At 38.1% G+C, this 21,434-nt stretch overlaps 2 protein-coding genes across 2 annotated transcripts; both read left to right on the plus strand.

The window, feature by feature from the left end:
* Positions 1-387: 387 nt before the first annotated feature.
* Positions 388-5,614, plus strand: LOC147224973 (cytochrome P450 2D15-like). The gene is made up of 11 exons (XM_086162676.1): positions 388-655; positions 1,055-1,217; positions 1,713-1,877; positions 2,037-2,197; positions 2,349-2,417; positions 2,943-3,047; positions 3,165-3,303; positions 3,714-3,799; positions 4,175-4,276; positions 4,692-4,833; positions 4,930-5,614. Exons 1-11 carry the CDS (start codon positions 494-496, stop codon positions 5,115-5,117), a joined length of 1,482 nt encoding a protein of 493 aa, XP_086018802.1. The 5' UTR covers positions 388-493; the 3' UTR covers positions 5,118-5,614.
* Positions 5,615-6,795: 1,181 nt separating this feature from the next.
* On the plus strand, positions 6,796-20,875 carry hsf4 (heat shock transcription factor 4). Its single transcript, XM_086163468.1, has 12 exons — positions 6,796-6,993; positions 9,848-9,956; positions 10,068-10,195; positions 10,610-10,734; positions 12,077-12,152; positions 14,317-14,384; positions 15,048-15,147; positions 16,535-16,653; positions 16,997-17,227; positions 17,347-17,464; positions 17,644-17,709; positions 20,805-20,875. The coding sequence occupies exons 1-12, from the start codon at positions 6,868-6,870 to the stop codon at positions 20,862-20,864; spliced, it is 1,326 nt and encodes a 441-aa protein (XP_086019594.1). The 5' UTR covers positions 6,796-6,867; the 3' UTR covers positions 20,865-20,875.
* The last annotated feature ends 559 nt before the right edge of the window (positions 20,876-21,434 follow it).

A 21,434-nucleotide genomic window follows, 5' to 3' on the forward strand; every position in this document is an offset into this window, starting at 1 on the left:
AATTATGAACTTGTGAAATGGAGACTTTCCTTTTATGTAAAAAGGGCTTTCGAAACCCTGCTGTTGACAGTCACAGTTTTTTTCAGCTTAAAGGGCCAGAATACAACTGAACAAAGATTAAATGCCACTAAAATCTTCAGAGAAAACTACAGTGACGGGTTCATTAGCATGACCATGGCCAAGGCTGACTCAGTTTGATGTACTTGAAATTGATGAGGTCAAATCGCTTCTTCATTTAGGAACTTCAACATTCAAATGTGATGAGTTTATCTGCTTGGCAAGCTTTACTCTGTTGGGAATGCAAACGATGTGTTGAACAAACTGATATGAAGCAGCAGATCATCAGGTCAAATCAAGGTAACCGCTGTGGTTAACCTGGTTCCAATGATAGGAGGCCACATGACTGAGCAAAGGTTCATGTAAAAAAAAAAGAATAAAGTGGCAGAGACACCGATGGAACGAAACAGGCTCGACACAACTGAAATATTTAATCATGTTTGCATCTGTAGCTCTGGTCCTGGTGGGCACCTTGCTTTTCCTGCTGCTATTTCGGACCCACCGGCCCAAAAACTTCCCTCCGGGTCCGCGGCCCATCCCGCTTTTTGGAAACCTGCTGCAGCTCAATCTGGAGAGTCCGATTGCAGATCTGGAAAAGGTAAAGTATTCATAAGACTTTGGTGAAGTTGTTTACTGTTCATTATGGTAATTTCACTCACTGTCAGACTAAATTTCATCATGATTTTATGCAATTGCACTTAATTGATGCAAACCTTTATAAAAATCTGTTTCTGTAGTTATCATTGCTAATATTTGTGAAAAAAATTCTTTGACATTTGAATCAGTGATACTCTTTACTTGCTGCCTTGATGTATCTGATGAATGTTTTTGTCCACCTACATATGATATATCAGCAATGACGTTCAAGCAAACAGTAGGTTATATTATGTGTATGATATTGCTGTCACATTGCAGTGGATAATTTTTGCCATGGATATGAGTTATAAAAGCCAATACCCAGTTTTCCTGTTAACATGCATGATGTCTCTGTCATTAGTTGGCCAAACGTTACGGCAACGTCTACTCCCTTTTCATCGGTTCTAAGCCCGCCGTCGTCCTCAACGGTCTGCAGGCTGTGAAAGAAGCCCTTGTAAACAAAGCATCTGACTTCTCTGGCAGACCACAGGACATGATGGTCAACCATGCTGTCCAAATGAAAGGTACATGTTTTTTTTTTTTTTGTTTGTCTTCCTCATTGTGACTTAAAATTGCGATTGTGATAAAAAAGTTGCTCTTGACCCTGTTACAGTAATATGTCTGGTCATTCAGGATAAATCATGCATGATATACTAAAAAGATCCATAACACAAGGTTGACTTGACAAATATCGTGTTGTAAAACTGTGCTTTTTTTTCATAATGACCTCTTTGAGCTCACATTTTACTGCCCAAAGCTTCAACTAGAGATGAAAATGTTTTATGACCTACCAAGTTCTCAGTTGGTGTTAGTAGATACCGTGTTTGGGAGAGCACAAGTGCCCCCATTCTTTCCCCCAAAGATGTTTTCTTAATGAACCAGCAATGCAGGATGAAAGTCCTCATTCTCAAAGAATGCCCAGATGTGTCCTAATTAAATCAGATTACATGCGAACTTGCTTGACAAACAATCATTGATGGATATGATCTCTAAAATAACGGTATGTGCTTTGCTTTTAGCAAATGCCCCAGGTTTGGTACTCGCAGATTATAGCCCTGGCTGGAGAGAGCAGCGACGCTTTGGTCTTATGACCCTGAGGAACTTTGGTTTGGGCAAACAAACCATGGAGCACCTGATTCTCGGAGAAATACATCGTGTCATGAAAATACTGGAGCAGAGCATAGGTATGTCTGATTTCTATGTCAGTGATGAGGACAGAATGTCATGCAAATGAATACAAATCAACATTTTATCATGAATGATTTTAAATTATTTTGGTCTATTTAAATGAATTACTTGATATGTTGACATTCAAAATTATTTGTTTATTTTTTTCCTTTCAGGTACAACAATAAAGCCTAACTTGGTGTTCCACAACGCAGCCTCCAATGTCATCTGTCAAGTCCTGTTTGCCAAGCAGTTTGACTATCAGGATGAATTCATGAAGTTCTATGTTAACCTTTTTCATGAGACCTCCAAAATAATCAACGGCCGTTGGGGATTCGTAAGTCGTATTTATGATTACAAAAACACATTTCTTGTCAAAATCTTCTTCTCGTAGCAACTGGACTTGATTTTAAACAAAGAATACCACATAATGTTATGGAGTGAATTTAATTTAATGTATTCATTTAATTGATTACTTTTTCTTACAGATTTATGACTCAGTTCCCATGGTACGCTACCTACCTCTTCCCTTCCAAAAAGCCTTTAAGCTGTTGAGGGTATGTATTTGACAAACAAGCAATACATTGCACTTTATAGAACAGAAACTGTTTAGCACAGTGGTGATTTTGTAGGGTAAAATTTCCGCTACAATGCAGGACATTAACTGTCTAATTTAACTGTTCAGACCTTGTTAAACATTGGATAACAAAGATGGGCAAGGGGGCTCTTAAGTAAGTGTAGAGTTACTGTTTAACTGAATGATTCAACTGAATATGTCACTGGAGCAGGATAAAAACATCTCTGGATTCTTTCCCATAGACGCATAACACAACAAAAGAACACAAGAAATGTGATCCAATTGCCTTTCATATTTTGTTATGACATCCAAAGAAAGGTCAAACACATACTTAGTGAAATAAACTACTTGTGTCCGTTTTGTGCAGAAATTGATTTTTTTACTTTTCTTGATTTGACAGTTTTAGTTGGGATGTCACTATAAAGGGGGGGGGGGCTTGCCTTTTTTTAAAAATAATACCAGCCTTGAGCAACCTTTTCAATATTGCGGTTTTCTCTGCTGCTAGGCTTCACATGAAAAACATATGGAGATGCTGAATGAGACCAAAAGGACCAGGACTCCTGGAAAACCAAGGCATTTCATGGACTGTTACCTGGATGAAATCGATAAGGTGTGGCTTTCTTTTTTTTTATTGTAGTTGTATGAACCGTTTTGTGTTAGACCTCTGAAATAACCTATGAAGGGTTTTGGTTCTTTGTCATATTCCCTTTCTTTTTCTGGAAAAAAGAGAAGAGATGATAAGTCATCATTTTCCGAAGATCAACTATGTGCATCTATTTTGGATCTTCACTTTGCTGGGACTGATACAACTGCCAATACCCTTCTTGCTGCTTTCCTCTATTTAGTGAATTATCCAGAAATACAAGGTAAGTCTTTACCTTCTGTGCTTCAATCCTTAACTTTTCCCCTTCTCACAAAAGTGAACTGATGCAAAAAAGTCTCATGAGATCCCATCATTGCTTATTATGCATTTGTAGTTTTTCTTTAACTCTTACTATTTGGGGTTAATGGGATATATTATATATATCATTGACAAATTGGCAGGTTTGTAAAAAATACAAAAAAACTGGACCGTCTTATATTCTCATATTTTGTCTCAGGTGCTGACATATCCAAACCCCGGTTTCCCCAGTTTTGAATTTTTCTTTGAATGCGCTGTTTTATGGCCAGAGAAGTACACATAGACTGTACGGCATTACGTATATTTTTCCTCTACTTATATTGTCAAATATATTCCAGCTTTTATCAAATGCTGTTTTTCTTCTATATTTTTCAGAGCGCTGTCAGCAAGAAATTGACAGAGTTCTGGATGGAAAGGTTGAAGCCAGTTTTGAGGACAGACACAAGATGCCCATCTTGCAAGTATATTCACCGGATATTGTCATTGCATCTTTATTTGTTTGTTTATATTCTGTTTCAGTCAATCATAATGCTTAATGCATAATGGCTTTGTGTGACTTTACAATTTCCATATTTTTATTACTAAATTCTACACTGCTACATCAGGAGTCACAATTCATACAGTCAAGTAGTATGTTAAATAAATTTGCATGTATGTATGTATGTGTTGTTTGTAGGCGTGGGCATATATACATGTATTTCAACATATACACACATGCACACACATGTATTATTAATATTAGTCCTATTAACTTACTCTAAATCTAAAGTCTGTGCGCGAATGAAATGAAAAGGACCAAATTTTAAAATATTTTGATGAGTCTTTCTGTCATGTAGGCTGTCATTCATGAGGTCCAGAGGGTTGCAAATACTGTTCCTCTCAGTGTTTTCCACTCAACGACAAAAGACACAGAGCTCATGGGATACTTCATACCCAAGGTAGGGTATGAACATATCTTTAAAAAATAATGATTCAACATGATTCAAAAAAAACTTCCAGGATGTTTGTATGATGTTTTGTCCATAATATTGATGAAACAAAAGATCTTTTTATCCTTATAAACTTTTACTTGTGTCCAACCTCCTCAGATGCGCCATGTTCCTCATTGTAGATGAAAACAAGTTGAAGGGTCGCTCATCTGTCCCGCCTCTAAAATAGCTTAAATTAACAGATAAATACAAGTTATTAATAGCTAAATCATCCTTAAAAACTTTGACATGAGTCATTATAATTCAACCCATTGAATTGGAGGTTCTTCATTTAAATGTTCATACATTTTGATGAGCCATGCTGTTTGATTTGTATTTAGAAATCTGCTAAAACTCAATTTTTCCTTTGTCATCAATACTTAAGGGAACCATCATTATACCCAACCTGACCTCAGTGATGGCTGAGGAGGGAGAGTGGAAATACCCCCATGAATTCAACCCTGAAAACTTTCTCAATGACATTGGAGAGTTTGTGAAACCAGAAGCCTTCATGCCTTTTTCTATAGGTTGGTAAAAATAATTTTTACATTCACATATACAGATAAAGACTTAGGCTGGAACACCATAAGCACACAATGGCTTTCTGCCCCTCTAAACCACAGGTTCACGCATGTGCCTCGGAGAGAATTTGGCCAGAATGGAGCTTTTCCTTTTCCTAGCAACGTTGCTGAGGAGGTTCAAGTTCATCTGGCCTGAAGATGCAGGAGAACCAGACTTCACCCCTGTTTTTGGGGTGACCCAGACCCCCAAACCTTATCGCATGGAGGTTCAGTTCAGGCATGTGAACTGAAATTTGTGACGCAGCCATTTTTAAAAACAAAAGTTGCCCTCAATTTCTATCAATTTTGCTGTGTTTTTCTGCTCATCACTTTTATTTTATTGTTATTTTTTTATTTTACAAAGTCTGCTGTCAGTCCCATCAGCCTAGCTTCCAGCAGAGCCACGCTGCTCTTGGCCTGACAAACACCAAAATGCAAAGTCAGCCACCAGTGGTTTTGAAATGTGCTGTGGAATCATGCCCCCAAGTGACTGAAAAGGATCGACGCAGCTTTTCATGACAGATAAAATCATTTTCTGTAGCTCACTGTGATCTTTATTGGCAAGAAACTGTATGCTATTATTGTTCGGGTCCCAATGCATCAACACTTGGCCTGAAAATCTATCTTAGAAGCCGGCTTTCAATACAGAATGAATACATGGTTTTATGATGAGTTAAAGCAGTTTTGCACAAACCATGAATGTGGCTGACTGTTTGTCATGTTCAATCAATAAATTGTGATTTCAAAATTGTTTACTCAGCAGTTCTAAAAATCCAAAGTACAATATCCCCTCTCTACAATTAATACATTTTGAAACTCATATATACTTTTAAGTGTTATTTTCATAAAAGTCTAAAGGAGGATTCACCAATATGACTATTTGTCCTGAAAATGTCATTCTACAAGCAACATCATGTTCAGATCAATCATGTCCACAAAAGCTATTCAGCAGTCAGAAGCATGATGTGGAAAATGGATGGGTCCAAATTACAACCTATACTTGTTAAAAATGCCCTCATATCACTAAAGGGAAGTGTGACGTTCGAGAATTTTAATATATAAATATGTATAAATACATGTATATTAACATATTCTTTCCTTAAAAAAACTTCAATATATTGGCTAACATAGTTGCCATTTGGTCACCTCATTCTATTCATTTACGACATCAAGATATTTATAATCATTCTCAGAAAAAAAATAAGGGGCGCCGTCTCTTCTCCCTGAAATTGAGTTACACTGAAACAAACGTTGTTCAGTTCAAGCGGCGGCCCTTTGATTGTTGCACATTGGTGTATTATTAGCCTTTGTGCAGTTGTTGCATTGTTTCACCGGACGGCCTCTTGATTGTCAGTGGGAGGCCAGAGGACGGGTGTGTGTATGTGTGTGTGTGTGTGTGCATATGTGTGTGTGTGTGAGAGAGAGAGAGAGAGAGAGAGTGGGGTGCGGTGCGGTGCCTGGGTTTGAATGGTGCGTATGCTGACATAGACCTTCTGTGAGCACATTCAGTTTGACAACCAGTGTGACAGGAAGGACCAAGAGAGGAGAGCAAAAAACGGAGAAAAGAAATTGCCACTAATTCAAGACCAAATTTTAAAGAGGATATAGTTGACACAAGTTTGGAGACCAAAGCCGAGGTGAGATTACATTGATGAGGACGGTTTCACTGAAATGGAATCGAAGACACTGAGACAAACTTGGGATTATCAGTAACGGATTACAACAAGAGGAGTTCCTCAAACATGGACTAGTCTTGGCGTTTGCATACACTCTCTGGCTCTCTCTCTCTCTCTCTCTCTCTCTCTCTCTCTGTCTCTCTCTCTCTGTCACACACACACACACACACACACTCACACACTCCACGCTTACACACACACACACACACACACACACACACACACACACACTCACTCACACACACACAGACACACAATTCTCCGGCCCTCACACACACTTTCAGTTTCCAACTGTGGCCAGTCTTGGCAGAGGACGGGTGTCATTATGCAGGAATCTCCAGGTGCCATGGGTGTAGATGGCAGCTACACAAGCAATGTTCCCGCCTTTCTCACCAAGCTGTGGACGCTGGTGGAGGATCCTGACACCAACCACCTCATCTGCTGGAGCGCTGTGAGTCAAACGCTCCCTGTTCAGTACACGTGCAATTAATGCCACCGCCATAGACACCGGGATTCGTGCGATGCCTTTCCAGTGATTGAAAAGTCATCCCAGAATCCACAATAGTTGGATTAGATGGTTTCAAATCAACTCTTTATTTTCAGTTACTGGGAAAACTTACTTTCAGTGCAAAAATGTTTTGAATACATGTTTAATTATTTTGAAACTGTTGTATGAACTCAAAAACGAGGAAGATGTCTAATGAATTTTGGATGTTTAATTTGGTTGAACTTTCTCCATCAGTGTATTGGATTACTTCGGGCATTTGAAGATACCTACAATAATTTATAAATGTTGAAAAGAACATATGACATGTTAGATCTTAGAATGATATTCATGATGCAAACATACGGGGTATATTCTTTTCGAAATATTCTCTGTATATTGAAAATTTCACTTGACATGGAGATGATATTTAGCTTAATTAGACAAAAAAAAAAAATATTAACATTTTTTTTAACTTTTTTTCTTATAAAGGGAAGCAGATAGTCCCCTAATCTGGATGAATGGAACCTGTAATCCATTTCGCGTTGGTTCCAGCTTTCCAAAAGTCACATTGAAATATTTATCCATGATCTCAGTACACACTTTGTAAAACAACAAAATGTGGATGATCTGGACAGTTTAACAGGATTATAATTTAATGAAGGCAGCCCTCCAAACTTTAATGAACAGATTAAGCTGAACTGGAGAATAACTCAATAAACCCAGATATTCGATTTCAAAATTCCTTTCAATTCTCAGGCCTGTCACCTTCTGTAAACTCTACCCTCAAAATCATAACATGGTCAGCAAAATGAAAATTATCTTTCTCTGTCATATGGTGAATATGTTAGTATTTAGTACATTGTGTGTTGTTATGATACGACTGCCCCGATTCAACCTTAATGTTCATATATATATATATATATATATGAATATATATATGTTTGTTTTGTTTTTTTCTTCATTTATTTTATATTTTTAAATTGAATCACACTTTTGATTTAATCTGGGCCTGGGTGTTTAAAATCCTCGATAAAATCCTGGAAAAGATAATAGACACCAAACTTCTGTGAATGGTATTTTTATTGGGATGAAACACTGATATTTCCAATGCCTTCTGTGGAGAGTCTTGTGTTCTCCAGACATGAAGGAGCTCGACTGACAATCAACATCTGTTATATAATATATATAACATTTATTGGTTAAGAAGAAAAATTTCCTTGGGACAATTTATGAAAACGGTATGATCAATGAAATAAACTAAAGACACGCCCCTAAACCCTGGATCAGCCACAGACTACCAGGGATTATAGATTATGAAAAAAGGGTTAACGCCATAAAGATGGATCGTCTGATGCAATTACTACTTGGCAAAGAGATGCTGTCGGATAGTGGCAGAATGATTGAACAGGTCATTCATTAAAGACATTCCTTACATTAATGTCATAGTTGTGTGTTACATAATTTATCTGGTTTAAAAAAATTCTTAAATGAAATTTAAATTGAAAAATACAACATGGTCTAATGTTGTATAATTTAATTGTCCTCTTTAAAAGAAGAAAAAACACAAATTCAAGACTCAAGACATTGCTGGAAAATGAATAAGAAATACCTGGAAAATAGCTTGACTGTCATAATTGAAGTGAAGCGCTGTTATTTTGTTGTTGGGGGACTTGAGGTATCTCATAACCCTCTGTCAAAACTGAACATATTAAAAAGAAGAGTTCCTGTTTGTGACACAGAGATGGAGGTTTCTGATAAAGCCCTTTAGGGCAGCTGTTCTTTACCTGGTCACAGAGACACGCGGACAGATGTGCTCTGGTCCCATGACATCTATAGTTAAAGTGTGCAGCATCAGCTGTTACATTGTCTCACCATCACTGTGTGTAAACCCACGCGCAGAGGAAAGCAGCGTTTAATTAGATACGTTTGAATCTGGTCGTGTCACTTCTGTTTAAAATTCACAGCTAATGCTGTGGTTTCCTCTTAAAAATGTATTTTATGGGTCATTTCAAAGTACGGATGTTTGAAGAGAGAATATGGCTCTCCGTACTCGTCTACTCTGTTCAATTGAGCTGAGAGTCAGTGATGAAAAAGTCCTGCTCTGTGGACACAATTCATCAAAAGCTGAACTTTCAACTGTAATGTTCTTAATTATCTTGGTGTAATATTTGCATGACAATAAAAAAAAACAACAACAGCTGTTCTAATGATGTCACCTGTACATTTGAATTTGAACACATATCAACTAAAGCTTAGAGAACAAAATTTCTGAAATTGACTAAGTCTCTTAATTGTCTTGCCTTTGCTTGAGGACCCTGGTCCCTTTATTGATTATTATTTAAATTAATGAGTATTTTATTGAAACAGACACATTACTTTGGAATACCTAATGAATCCAATTTACCTGTCAAATATGTTAGAAATAAACCAATAAATTTATATTTAAACAATAACATGCCATTAAAAATCATCTATTGTTATTTAGAGATGGTATTAACATGGATTGGTATTTTGCCATTTACAAAGTCAATCAGTGATTAAATGCAGATGAATTCACTGATGAGATTAAATGTTTTCATGTTAATCCATCTGCACACCCCCAACCAAAATGAGGCAAATAGATAAGAAAAGGTGTTTTTTTTTCTCTGGTCAGCTTTCTTTTTTATTTTTAAAATCAAATTAGGCTCAGTTAATATTTTAGAATATAAATCTCCTAAGTCATCTTCCCATGCAGGAATTTTTAGATTAATCACATTTTTCCCTTCGTCGTTCCAAAATGCTTTTTAACTAATTCCTACACCTGTGTCCTCTGTTTCAGACCGGAACTAGTTTCCATGTCTTTGACCAGGGACGCTTTGCAAAGGAAGTTTTACCAAAGTACTTTAAACACAATAACATGGCCAGCTTTGTGCGGCAACTGAACATGTGTGAGTCCTATCTTCTCTTCCACTCTCTTTTCTTTCTCTCTCTTCTCTTTCTTGCTCTCATCATCTTCCGCGCACCGGTCATCTGTTTGTTTGACGCTTCTCTATCTGTAGACGGATTTCGAAAGGTGGTAAATATTGAGCAGAGCGGCCTGGTGAAGCCTGAGCGAGATGACACAGAGTTCCAACATCTATACTTCCTCCAGGGACACGAGCACATGCTGGAGCACATCAAGAGGAAGGTATGGACACACATCCAAGGAATGAATGAGCACAATGTCAAGAAAAAAAAAAAATTACACTTCTATATCTGTATTGTGTTTACATGTTGGATTCTTTGGTACTGATTTTCAAGAATGACAAAGCTAATTTTGTGATTTAAAAGCAATTTAGAACCATGTTGCACAAATGCCATGCAAAATATTGAAATACCTATATCTATAGTCATATTCTATATTAATGAATAGCGTTTGGCCATGTAGTTGATGTTTATGGGATTAAAGGGTGTCAAATGAATGTGCCCCATTTCCACTGACGATGTGCAAAAGACTGAATATAAGCCTAAGTAAAATGTGAAAATATCCTTCAATGGTTTTTGTCTGCTTTCTTCGCTCTTGTCTAGACGATTGTTAAAATTCCTTCCGTTGTGTGTTCAGGTATCCATAGTGAAGAGTGAGGAGACCAAAGTTCGCCAGGAAGACCTCAGTAAACTGCTGTATGAAGTCCAACTTCTCAGAACGCAACAGGATAACATGGAGTGTCAGATGCAGGATATGAAGCAGTGAGTGGATTTGATGTGTGTGCGTGTGTGTGTGTATACATACCTCACATGTACATTCTGTTCTGTGTTTGCATGACTGACAAAAGCAGAGAAATTATGTTATTCCACTTTTAGTTGCATTAAAGGGAAGATATCACAGCTGGATTTGCTGTGGATGACATTTTTGATGTCTCTTTTTCCAAAAGCATTACCTTACATTTAACTTGAATTCACAAAATGGTTTTGGGTTGTTTGGTAATTGATATAATCAATGCATCCACTATTTTAGCAATTTTGGGAAAACATCAAAATGGTGAAATCAGTGAAATAAGCAAAAAACACTTAGCTCAGTAAATAAGCGAAAAAAGGCTGAAGGATCACAAAACATAATCTATGTCCTTTGGGTCGATAGTACATTTTCAATGAATAAAATTGAAATAAAATTCAAATATTACATCTAGATTTCTTGCAATAAAATTAATTTGAATTGATTGTAAGAGATGCTCATTTTACTTGCTCATATATTTAAGTTATCTATTATTGGTTCGCCAATAATCCAACAAGCCTGTACCAGATCAGAGTTTTGGAGCCCCCCTTGGGTCAAGGGGCAATAGGTGAAAACAACCACCATCATTGTCGATCCTTTCTTGGTGAATTTTTTTTTTTTTTTTTGACGTGTTATGATATAAAATCCTTTATCTGAAATATGGAAAAACTGATGGCACTCACATTTCCTACTGTGTGAAGAAATAGACTTGCTTTGCACAGCCTGCAATTCACCCCAGTCTTAATAAGAGCCCGATATGACAGCTTACAATATTTCAAGTCAATTTGTGGAACATATTTTCACAGTAATAAAAAGGGTAACTTCTATCATGGGTTTATAAGATTAGAAAAAGATATTAATGGTTGGAAGAGTCAAAGACAGTAAATTACATTCCTGTTACTCCCCTTGCTATTTTGGAACAAATCAGCCAGTGGGAGTTTTTCTCTAGAGGCTATTGTTGCTGAAATAGCTACTGTGTGTTCATTGTGTGACCCAGCTGCTTTGTGCTCAGTATTGTGTGCTAATGAGAGCAGAGAATGTTCACCTGCTCACCTGACTCACTCACAGCCACACACACACTGACACACGAGCACAAATACACACACACACACGCGCGCGCACATACAATTGCAAGCACATGCACACAAAGATAAATGACTAATGGTATTAGAAGGAATGCCTACATACAGGACCCTATAACTAAAAATACACAAAACAAGTGTAAAATGTAATCCTGTACCCCGCTTGTTCTCCGCTGTCACTCCCCCAACTTATCATCACAATGATTTTTCATCATCTTTCCTCCCGTGTTTTCAGGCAGAATGAGGTCCTGTGGAGAGAGGTGGTTTCACTGAGACAGAACCACACGCAACAACAGAAAGTCATGAACAAGGTTAGTCTTTGTGTGTGTGTGTGTGTGTGTGTGTATGTGTGTGTGTGTGTCCTTGTACAATGCATGAAATTAATCCCGGTCAGAGTAAAACCATTATAAGTGCAACTTTTGGGGTTTGAAACATTTCCTTCGTATTAACCTCAATACCAGTTATATGGTTACAGTTATTCCCCAAATTCTTCTTCATAAAACAAAGTAGCTACAACACCTGAAGTAAAACTTGGAAAATGGCCATAGATACTCTGATATGTACAGATTGATATTCATATTGCTTCACGAGGAGCTGAAAAGAGTACCGATCAAGTAGCAATACAATAATTTAACATTTGCAAAAACTATAATGATTGTATAAGATCAATTTTTTTTTTCCTCTGTTGAAAAGCTCCAGAAGAGCTTTGAGAAATGTCCCAACATCAAGTCCACAACAATTTCGGGGGGGGGGGGGGGAGTCTGAAACCACTGCAAAAAACCTCATTTTTAACCGAGTCAAAACAAGAATTGAGTGCAAAGACTTTCTTCAGGCACCACAGGCTGACTCAGATGACTGTATCTTGCAAACAGTAATGTTTTAAAATTTCCAAGGAAGGAAGAAAACACCTACTGTATATGATACATTGTCTTAAAGAATCAGGGATACCTGATTTAGTCTTATGTGTTGTGGGCCCCTAAGGGCAAAACCACAGAGATTTACACCACTTGTCTTGCCTTGGAGGATACTCTTTTCAGATTTGTTGACTCATAACGTACTTTTTGCTCTCCTTACATCAATCTTTCTTAAGTTGTGGGGAAACCCAAGATGGTGATTTAGAGCCCCTTCATGTGCAATGTCGCTGGCAAAGCACAACGTGGGAAGAAATATATCTTGCCCTCAAGATATTCTCTCTTTTTAGTTTGACAAACTTTAAAAATGTCTGTGAAGGTTTTCCAGTCGACTGGGGAGTCTTCAGCTTTGATGAAGCCTCTCAAATGAGTGCTAAAATTTCTCCAAGGAGAGAAAGTCCATTCACCAAGATAAGATTTGATAATGACTGACTTTACTCACACACTCATTACTGTCTGCTTGTGTGAAAAAATCCAATCCAATAGCTTTGGCTCTCAGTCAGTGGTAAAGTGATGTGTGTGTCATTTATAGCACAAGTAATGAGCCAGGTTTGACTTGGGTCAGATGTGGGCCGTACAAGACTGACGTGTGGTTAGTTTGGACAGGAACACTCACCCTGAAATAATGCTATTATTCAAGGCCAAATAGGGGGATGCGCTCTGAGCAGATACAGGACACATTTTGGAGTGATGATATTTGGGTTGTGACTGTTTATCTCCCCTTTGTGTGGCTCCCCTGCAGCACCCTCATTATTTAGCTCCATATAAGTTGTCTGTTCCTCAAATCTGTGAAAATAATCCCTTATAAGGAACACCAACTGTTTATAATAATCAGAAAACTGACATTGAAATTGTACAGTTGTGTGGAATTGATTTTAATTTTCCTGTCAAAAAATTGATCATAGTTCTATGTATTTTTTCATTCTGGGAATGACACTGGTAAATGTATCCATTGTTTCATGGGATAAACCAATGCCCAGTGTTCAGTATTGCTGGGCGGTTAAATTTCATATTGTGTCACGCTACATCATATATCTTGGTGCTTTCATTGGAAGAAATTAACTGATTTTGAAGGATTTCCACCATCATTTCTTACAAAGAGTGACTCTGGCCCTGAAAATGGAAATTCACTTTGTTTGTGGCAACAGTAACTTTGCAAGCCATGGTATTTTGTATGTATTCTTTGTTTCAGAGGGATTGCAAATGATATGTTTTCTAATCTGTGTGTGTGTGTGTGTGTGTGTGTGTGTGTGTGTGTGTGTGTGTGTGTGTGTGTGTGTGTGTGTGGGTCTGTGTGTGTGGGTCTGTGTGTGTGGGTCTGTGGGTGTGGGTCGATGCCCTTGTGCATGTTTGTGTGTGAGTGTGGGTGTGGGTGTTGAGGGGTGTGTTCATGAATGTGCTTATGGGTATGGGTGTGTGTGTGTGTGTATGTGTGTGTGTGTGTGTGAGAGAGTGAGAGAGAGCGAGAGAGAGAGAGAGAGAGAGAGAGAGAGAGAGAGAGAGAGAGAGAGAGAGAGGTGGGGGGAGTTGCTGATTCATGCTGTGTTTTTTCTGTCTTCTCCAGCTGATTCAGTTTCTGTTCAGCCAGATGCAGTCCAACACACCCAACACTGTAAGCCTGAAGAGAAAACTGTGAGTACACACTGACACACACACACACAAACACACAGGAGAGCAATCAACAAAAGTTAGACAAACAGAATCACAGCCGGGCAGAGGAAGGGCTGGCTCAGCTGACAAACTGAACAATCTAACTCAACAAGCTGTGTGAATGGAGACAAGTGCTGAATCAGTCAGACACACACATACACGTATGCACACACACAAGCTTGCGTGCACGCGCGCAAACACACACGCACACAAACACATATACACACACACCCACACACGATCACACGCATACATATACACACAATCGAACACAGTGAAGGCAAAGCGGAGTGCATGACCCTACTGCAGCCTGTGTGTGTAAAACGCTTGTTCAGCTTTGCTGCTGAGTGGGAAGAGCCGGCATGAGAAAGGAAAGGCACGTTCAAACACAAAAGTCCCAAAGAAACATTTGGTTCAGTGTGTCAACTGGCAAAACTGCATATCGCTTATTCCATTTTAAATGATGATTTTTTTGATAATTTGGTTGAAACATAGACGTACTGCAACCCAGCTATAAAAATGAAATTCAAGCATTTAGTACCTCTTCAAATAAGATATTGCTGACAGAATAGGTCAAGCTCGATTCAAAAAGCACATGCTATGAGTCCAAATGACTGACAAATGAAAGACCTGCAATCTTTCCAGGCCCCTGATGTTGGATGATGGCTCTATCAGCCCTCCTGCCTCCAAGTTCAGCCATAGTAACCCAATGGAGCCCATGCACGAGCCCTTTTACATCCAGTCGGTGAGGAAATATAAAAATTAAAAATGTTCAGAAATGTACAGTAATATGCTTCCACGTCACCATTCAAGTCTAGTTTTTCTTTTCTATAAAATTGTTGGTGTTCTGCCATCGTTCACATTGACATACAGTCATTTTGCTCTGAACAGTACTGTATACTAGCAAATTGTTATTCTTTTAACCCCATTGTCAGATGCTGCTTGCAGTAAATATCAAGCCTTTCCGGGGAGTTGGGGGGTTACATTTTATCACATCATACATAATACTGTGGGGTTTTTTTTTCTCAAGATTTTCACCACAATACAAATTCATATAGAAATATATCATATGTGAAGCATCATGGGTGGATGCATCTTCTATGAAAAATTTACTTTAACACTAGAGGGAGGCAGAGTGTCTTGCATGAGATTGAACTACTCTACGGGTCCTGGTACATAACAGGTGCAAATGACTTGTAGTTGTATTTTATGAAATACATGTTTTACATAATTTAATGCTGAGGACCAAGACTTGCACGTGAGACATCGTGAGACACGTATAGTTTGACTGACCGATTAAAATGACAGAGAGCAGAAGTCACACAAATGCCAAAAATATAATTTTGAACCTGTATATCAAAGACTGAAGTATATCCCTCAGTAGGCTAATATTATAGCACTGTGATATGTAAAGTATGAACAGCAATACACACCTACATACATAATGAAGAGAGAAAGGGAAATGTAATTCGAAATGAAGAATTACAATGTTTACAATTATGCCGGCTCATGAAGCATAAATGCACACTAGTCTTTAGCTACATCTAACCCATCTCTTACAGCTGTGAAATTGTGTTTTTGGGGTTACTGAAAGTGTGATATTTTTGCAGAGTGTGTGATGTAGGGATGTTATGTAACCGTTTTGACATTTAAGATGTCCAACATGGCCCAGTGCTTTAGTGCATGTAGCAACATTTACTCAGAGACAATCCCATCTTTGCAAACCTGAGGAAAGCTATCATTATTGTCTGGACATGTACTGCAATCTCATCTATATGCTATTTTAATTTCTATTGCAAAAATTCTAATGATAGTGATATAGTTATGTCATCAATTTTACAACATGACTATAATGATAATTGTACTGTCATACGCAATTTTCGAATAACAATTTTCCCTGATGGGGATCAATAAAGTAGTATCTTACATTATTGATCTACTGCCCTGTGTGTTAAGGGACAATGATAGACACTGATCTTTTACATTTTAGATACTGTTATTTTTACCCTCCTCTTCAACAGAGTTCAAAATGAATGAATTAATAGATAAATAATTCAAAGAAAAGTCAAAAATAATTTATACACCTCATGGGGCGGGCTGAGCCATGACTTTTGTCTCCCATTCCTCCCTAGCCATCCAGTGATGCTGCCTCTTGCTCAACCAGTGGTCTGACAGGAGGCCCAATCATATCAGATGTTACTGATATGTCTCAGGCCAGCATGGCCCTCCAGATGCAACCAGATGAGACAAGGTGAGTGATGTCAATACAGCATTATCAATAAAAAAAAAAAGAAAAACTACTGCTGCTACATAACATTGCAACATTAAACCGTCATTATGTTTAGGGGATTGATTTTCATATTGTAATGTGGGAAAATACTGCCCTGTAACAATAAATATTCGTATGTATAAGTGTACATTAGACATCATAATATGCATTAAATCTAACTGGTAGCAGACCCGATATTCTGTTGCTTCATGCTAACTGGAACTATGACTCAGTTAAACATACCTGCAGCATTTTGACGAAAAAATGTACCCTTATTTTAGTATCAGCTGTTTGCACTATGTTTTACTTAAAGTATTCATCACAGGGAGAAATGTCTGATGCTTATCAAAGAGGAGCCTGTGAGCCCAGGAGTTAGGGGGGGAGGCAAAGGAGGCAGCGTTGGGGGAGGAGATGCTGTAGGGATGGCTTCCTCCTGTGATGTTTGCTCCTCCGAACCACCTGTCCTGCCTGTTGCTATGGTCCAGTCAGTCCTGGAAGGCAGGGGTTCTACAGCCTCCATAGTAGAGAGGAGGAGCAAGCGTGCTGCCCTGGACAGGTATGAGCTCGCACACATTTGGACATCCACAGATAATTTCATGCAGGAATAAACAAATGACCTTTTGGCCCTTTTGTTTCTGTGTGTGTGTGGGTGTGTGTGTGCGCGTGCATGTAAAGAGTGGAAGTTTCAGATCCAGTTGAAAATGTGGACATGAGCCTTGAGGAACTGCAACAGCTTCTGCTTAGGAGCCATCAGCAGAGTTCTGTGGAAGTTGGAACCAATGCTGTCATGGATGTATGTTGGCAGAGAAACACACACACACACGCACACACACGGAAAACACCGTGACTGGCAGATACACAACTTGCTCAAATCTAGTGAAACTGAAACTAGCAACGCCTCACAATTTCTACATTTGATGGATTGAACTGCATGCATTTATTGTTGCTCATTTCCTCTTTTCTGCATGACAGCCCTTCAGTTTAACCCTGCCTCTGACGGAGTGGAACTTCACGGAAATGGAGTCCAACCTCAAATCTGTAAGTTGTTGAGCGTGAGGGCCACGCATAGATTATCAAGAATCGTAGCTTCAAGGCGCTTTACTCCAAATCACTGCACAACGTATCCCCAGTGAAAACCAAACACGTATTCGTGGAGCATTTCCTTTTCTGGAAGGAAGGTATAACCCTGGGACAGGGTTTGAAATGGAGCGAAAGTATTTGCAACACTGACGTTAGTGCTGTTCCTCTTTAACGTGATGTAATTTACTAAATAGTTTTTTTTTGGTTTATTTTTAAAGCATCTGCCTGAGGACACTTTAAATCTCTCCCTTTACAGGACGGCTCCAGCTTCTCACAGCCCTTTTATTAGTCATCATAGAAATCCACTCTTAATGGCCATCATCTCGATTTCTTGAAGCACAAAACAGTGGTGGTTGTATTCACTGTATCCCCTCCATCCTATGATTTGTGTCCATAATGATGGTACCATTTATTGAGCCAATCCATCAGACTTTTGTCAGAACTGTCAGACACCCAGTCTGAGCCTGTTGTTAGATACAGTCTATATGGGCATTCTGACTATCATTGTATTTCTCATTATTTTTAATGACTGTAATCACCACAGCATTATCCAGGGATGAGTGTTAATGACATGCTTTTAACAAAGCTGTAAATAATATTATTTATATTTAATGATGAGTGTCAGTGATAATGATACCTTGAAAAAGAAATTGTTATATAGCACCTTTCATTTCATAAAATACAGCTGAAAGTCATTGCTATCGGACAAATGTTTGATAACAACAAAAATAATTAAAAACATCGTTTAATGAAACGAGTTTATAGGATATAGAAAACATGAATCAAAACAATGAGAAATGAAAACCGGAATTTATTGACAGTTTTCTCAGGTCAAAGAAAAATACATACAGATTATAAGAGATGAGGTGACGGATAATTATCCTCGAAAACAATGTTTATGATACACTGTTTCGCTGTTGCTAAAAAGATTAGAAACTGTGTATGGGGCCAAGATATCTCAAAGGAGCCACAACCATATAGCTGGGAGTCTCCCTCCTCAATTTGGTTCCTCCCCTTACTCCCTCACTGAATGCTGACAGAATAAATATTATATTTCATTGAATACAAGCAGGAATTCCAAATGAAATACCAGTGTGTATAAGGGCAGTGTAATTATCTTTAAAATTGGAATTTTGTCATCCAAAAAAATTGCTTGTCAAGTCTTCCGTGATTAATGAATCGAGAGATATCAGAGGGTCTGGGAGTGCTGAAGAAAGCAGGGTCAATGGTGATAGCAGTAGACGCAACATCAGCAGGCAGGGTTCAAAATAATGGCTCCCATGGGTTCTGATTCATTAAAAAGTTTGTTAGAGAGAAAAGACAAGAGAGGCTTGATCCTCAAAGGGGCTCCTTTAAAAGTTCCCATTATGTCTAGTCTTCCCTCAGGTTCTGACTAGCAGGTTGGGGAGCCGGTGTATTTCCATCCTTAGAGGCAAGAGCCAAATACTGGGTGAGGGTGCTGCAGGGGGTCAGGGGACATACGTAATGAAAAAGAGTTTTCCTCATCTTTTTTTTTTTTTTAAATGTACGCAGTAATACCAGTAGTTTCCAGTAATACCAGCACGCTTCTTCTATATCCACATCCCTCGACAGCCTTACAGGAATTTAACTATAAAAAGCAGAATCCATTCAATGAAGTAATCAAGGCCATTAGCTGTCCAAAACTGACAGTGGCGAAGTGACTGTATGTACGTGCAGAGTTCAAACATCGTTTCACAGCCATTGGGTGTGAGAGAGGGAGTTGTCTAAAAGGGAGAATATATTCTGATTTTTTTTTCCAATTCCCTTTAATCCATATTCCTTCCATTCCGATTGCTTCATCTTAACTTCATTACGGTGTATTTTTTAAATCTCATCTTCGCTCCCCTTACCGTAGTTGATGTAACTGCTGAAATATCATTTTAATTCCTGACAAGAAACTTTTCCTAGGAAGCAATTCCTCATCATCTGTTGAAAAGTGTCTCATTTGAGCAGGAAGCTGTAAGATTGCAACTATCTGTCAGTAAATTTGCGCAGATATATATATTTTTTTATCATTTTCAAAAAAGATGTGCGTCATGCATTTTTCTTAAGTTATGTGATATAATTGAACCTTGTTAAAATAACAGTATTAAATGACTTCACACAAGTGCAATCAAGTTTTAATTGTCAATTTGAAATATAATCTACAGAGATACCTCATTAGAAAATGGGATTTATTTAATGACCATGGACACACCATGCATAATGCATAATAAACATAATTGATAAAATCAATAAAGTAACACACTTAGATGTTTTGATGCAATGTACAATGGAATAGTACTTAGCTTAAGTAGTAAATGAATAACAACAACCTTAATTTCTTGACATATACAAAATTAACAAAGACATACATAGCATAAAACTATCCTCCCTCAGCAAGCGTTATAAAACATTTCTGATGCGTTTCTTCTGGTTACAGGAGTAAACCAGGAGTAAACCTCCACCTCACCTCAGAACAAGCAGATTTAGCAAAACTGGCACACACTAATAATCTTTATATTCCATCTCTGTAGTGTGAGCATGAAATATAACATTGATAATATTGTAGCGTTTTAGTCAGGGAAAAACCCGGGTGACTGTAAAACATCTGTCTAATGAGCAATAGCTGTTCTTGGCCTCAGCCACGCCACACAAGTCTGCAATACCACTAACTTTTCCCGCTCAATTCCAGGTAAAAAAACCCAGAATTCATTGCACCCCAAACCTCACCCACAAAATTCCCAGCAACACCCAAATCACACAGAAAACAATCATCAACATAAACCCCAGCATTCGGGACTTGCTACAATATCATTTATTTAGCACTCCAGTTGGTGGATTGTTTTAATGTTAAACCTTACAAATCACATCCGTAAAATCTCAGCAGTCAGTTTATCCTCAGGTACAAACAGTTATAGAGCTCAGATTAGATTACATGCATCAGACATCATTTGATGAATGTTGCACTCAAAGTAACTCATTTATTTATTTTTAAAAATGCTATCCAAGTTGAGGCACCAATTGTTTATCCGTCATCATGTCTTTCAAAGTACATGTTCCAGAACCAGGAATCAGAGGCCTTTCCAGCTTCGGCTTGCGAGGAACAGTGATTGTTCTGCACCATGGACTTGAAATGGAGGGTAATTTCACATTCCCACTGCTCTAGGACATAATAATCCCATCAAACTGAGCTTTTAAAGGGTATAAATTGTGATATTCTGGGAGAAACAGTGCAAAGTCATGGCATTCGCACGGCCAGGTAATCATGAAGCCCAGCTCCAGCGTTGGTTATAGGAATTTTCATCATTTCTAAAAGCCAAAGTAAGAATAGTTAAAAAGAAAATAAAATTACACATCATGCGTGTATATTTTATGTATTTATGCGTAGATTTGTTTATCCACACACACAAACACATTTATGAATAACTTTTATGAATGGATGTATATCTACAGTACATAAAGTAATTAGTGACACAAAATAATAGCTTGAAATGAACCACACTGTTTTAAAGCATTGACCGTATTTTTCACTGCAGGCCACTGAAGCGTCCGATCCCTCTGCTCTGCCAGGCTGTTTGTGACACATGACTTCACTCTCCTTCTTTGGATCCACAGACAAGACAAGACACGGCAATCATAAAAGCCCGTACAGATAATGTGGATTTTTTTTCCAACATTGA

Source organism: Fistularia commersonii, chromosome 17 (assembly GCF_037954325.1).
Source record: "Fistularia commersonii isolate RoL2024-O1a breed Wild chromosome 17, RoL_Fcom_v1.0, whole genome shotgun sequence".
Taxonomy (NCBI): domain Eukaryota; kingdom Metazoa; phylum Chordata; class Actinopteri; order Syngnathiformes; family Fistulariidae; genus Fistularia; species Fistularia commersonii.

What these genes read in the sequence shown, in the direction of transcription:
- hsf4 (XM_086163468.1), top strand. Translation starts at nt 6,868, where the DNA reads ATGCAGGAATCTCCAGGTGCCATGGGTGTAGATGGCAGCTACACAAGC. An exon ending in GTAAGCCTGAAGAGAAAACT is followed by an intron (nt 14,385 to 15,047) that starts GTGAGTACACAC and finishes CAATCTTTCCAG; the next exon opens with GCCCCTGATGTTGGATGATG. An exon ending in ATGCAACCAGATGAGACAAG is followed by an intron (nt 16,654 to 16,996) that starts GTGAGTGATGTC and finishes TATTCATCACAG; the next exon opens with GGAGAAATGTCTGATGCTTA.
- LOC147224973 (XM_086162676.1), top strand. Translation starts at nt 494, where the DNA reads ATGTTTGCATCTGTAGCTCTGGTCCTGGTGGGCACCTTGCTTTTCCTG. An exon ending in CCATGCTGTCCAAATGAAAG is followed by an intron (nt 1,218 to 1,712) that starts GTACATGTTTTT and finishes CTTTGCTTTTAG; the next exon opens with CAAATGCCCCAGGTTTGGTA. An exon ending in AAGCCTTTAAGCTGTTGAGG is followed by an intron (nt 2,418 to 2,942) that starts GTATGTATTTGA and finishes CTCTGCTGCTAG; the next exon opens with GCTTCACATGAAAAACATAT.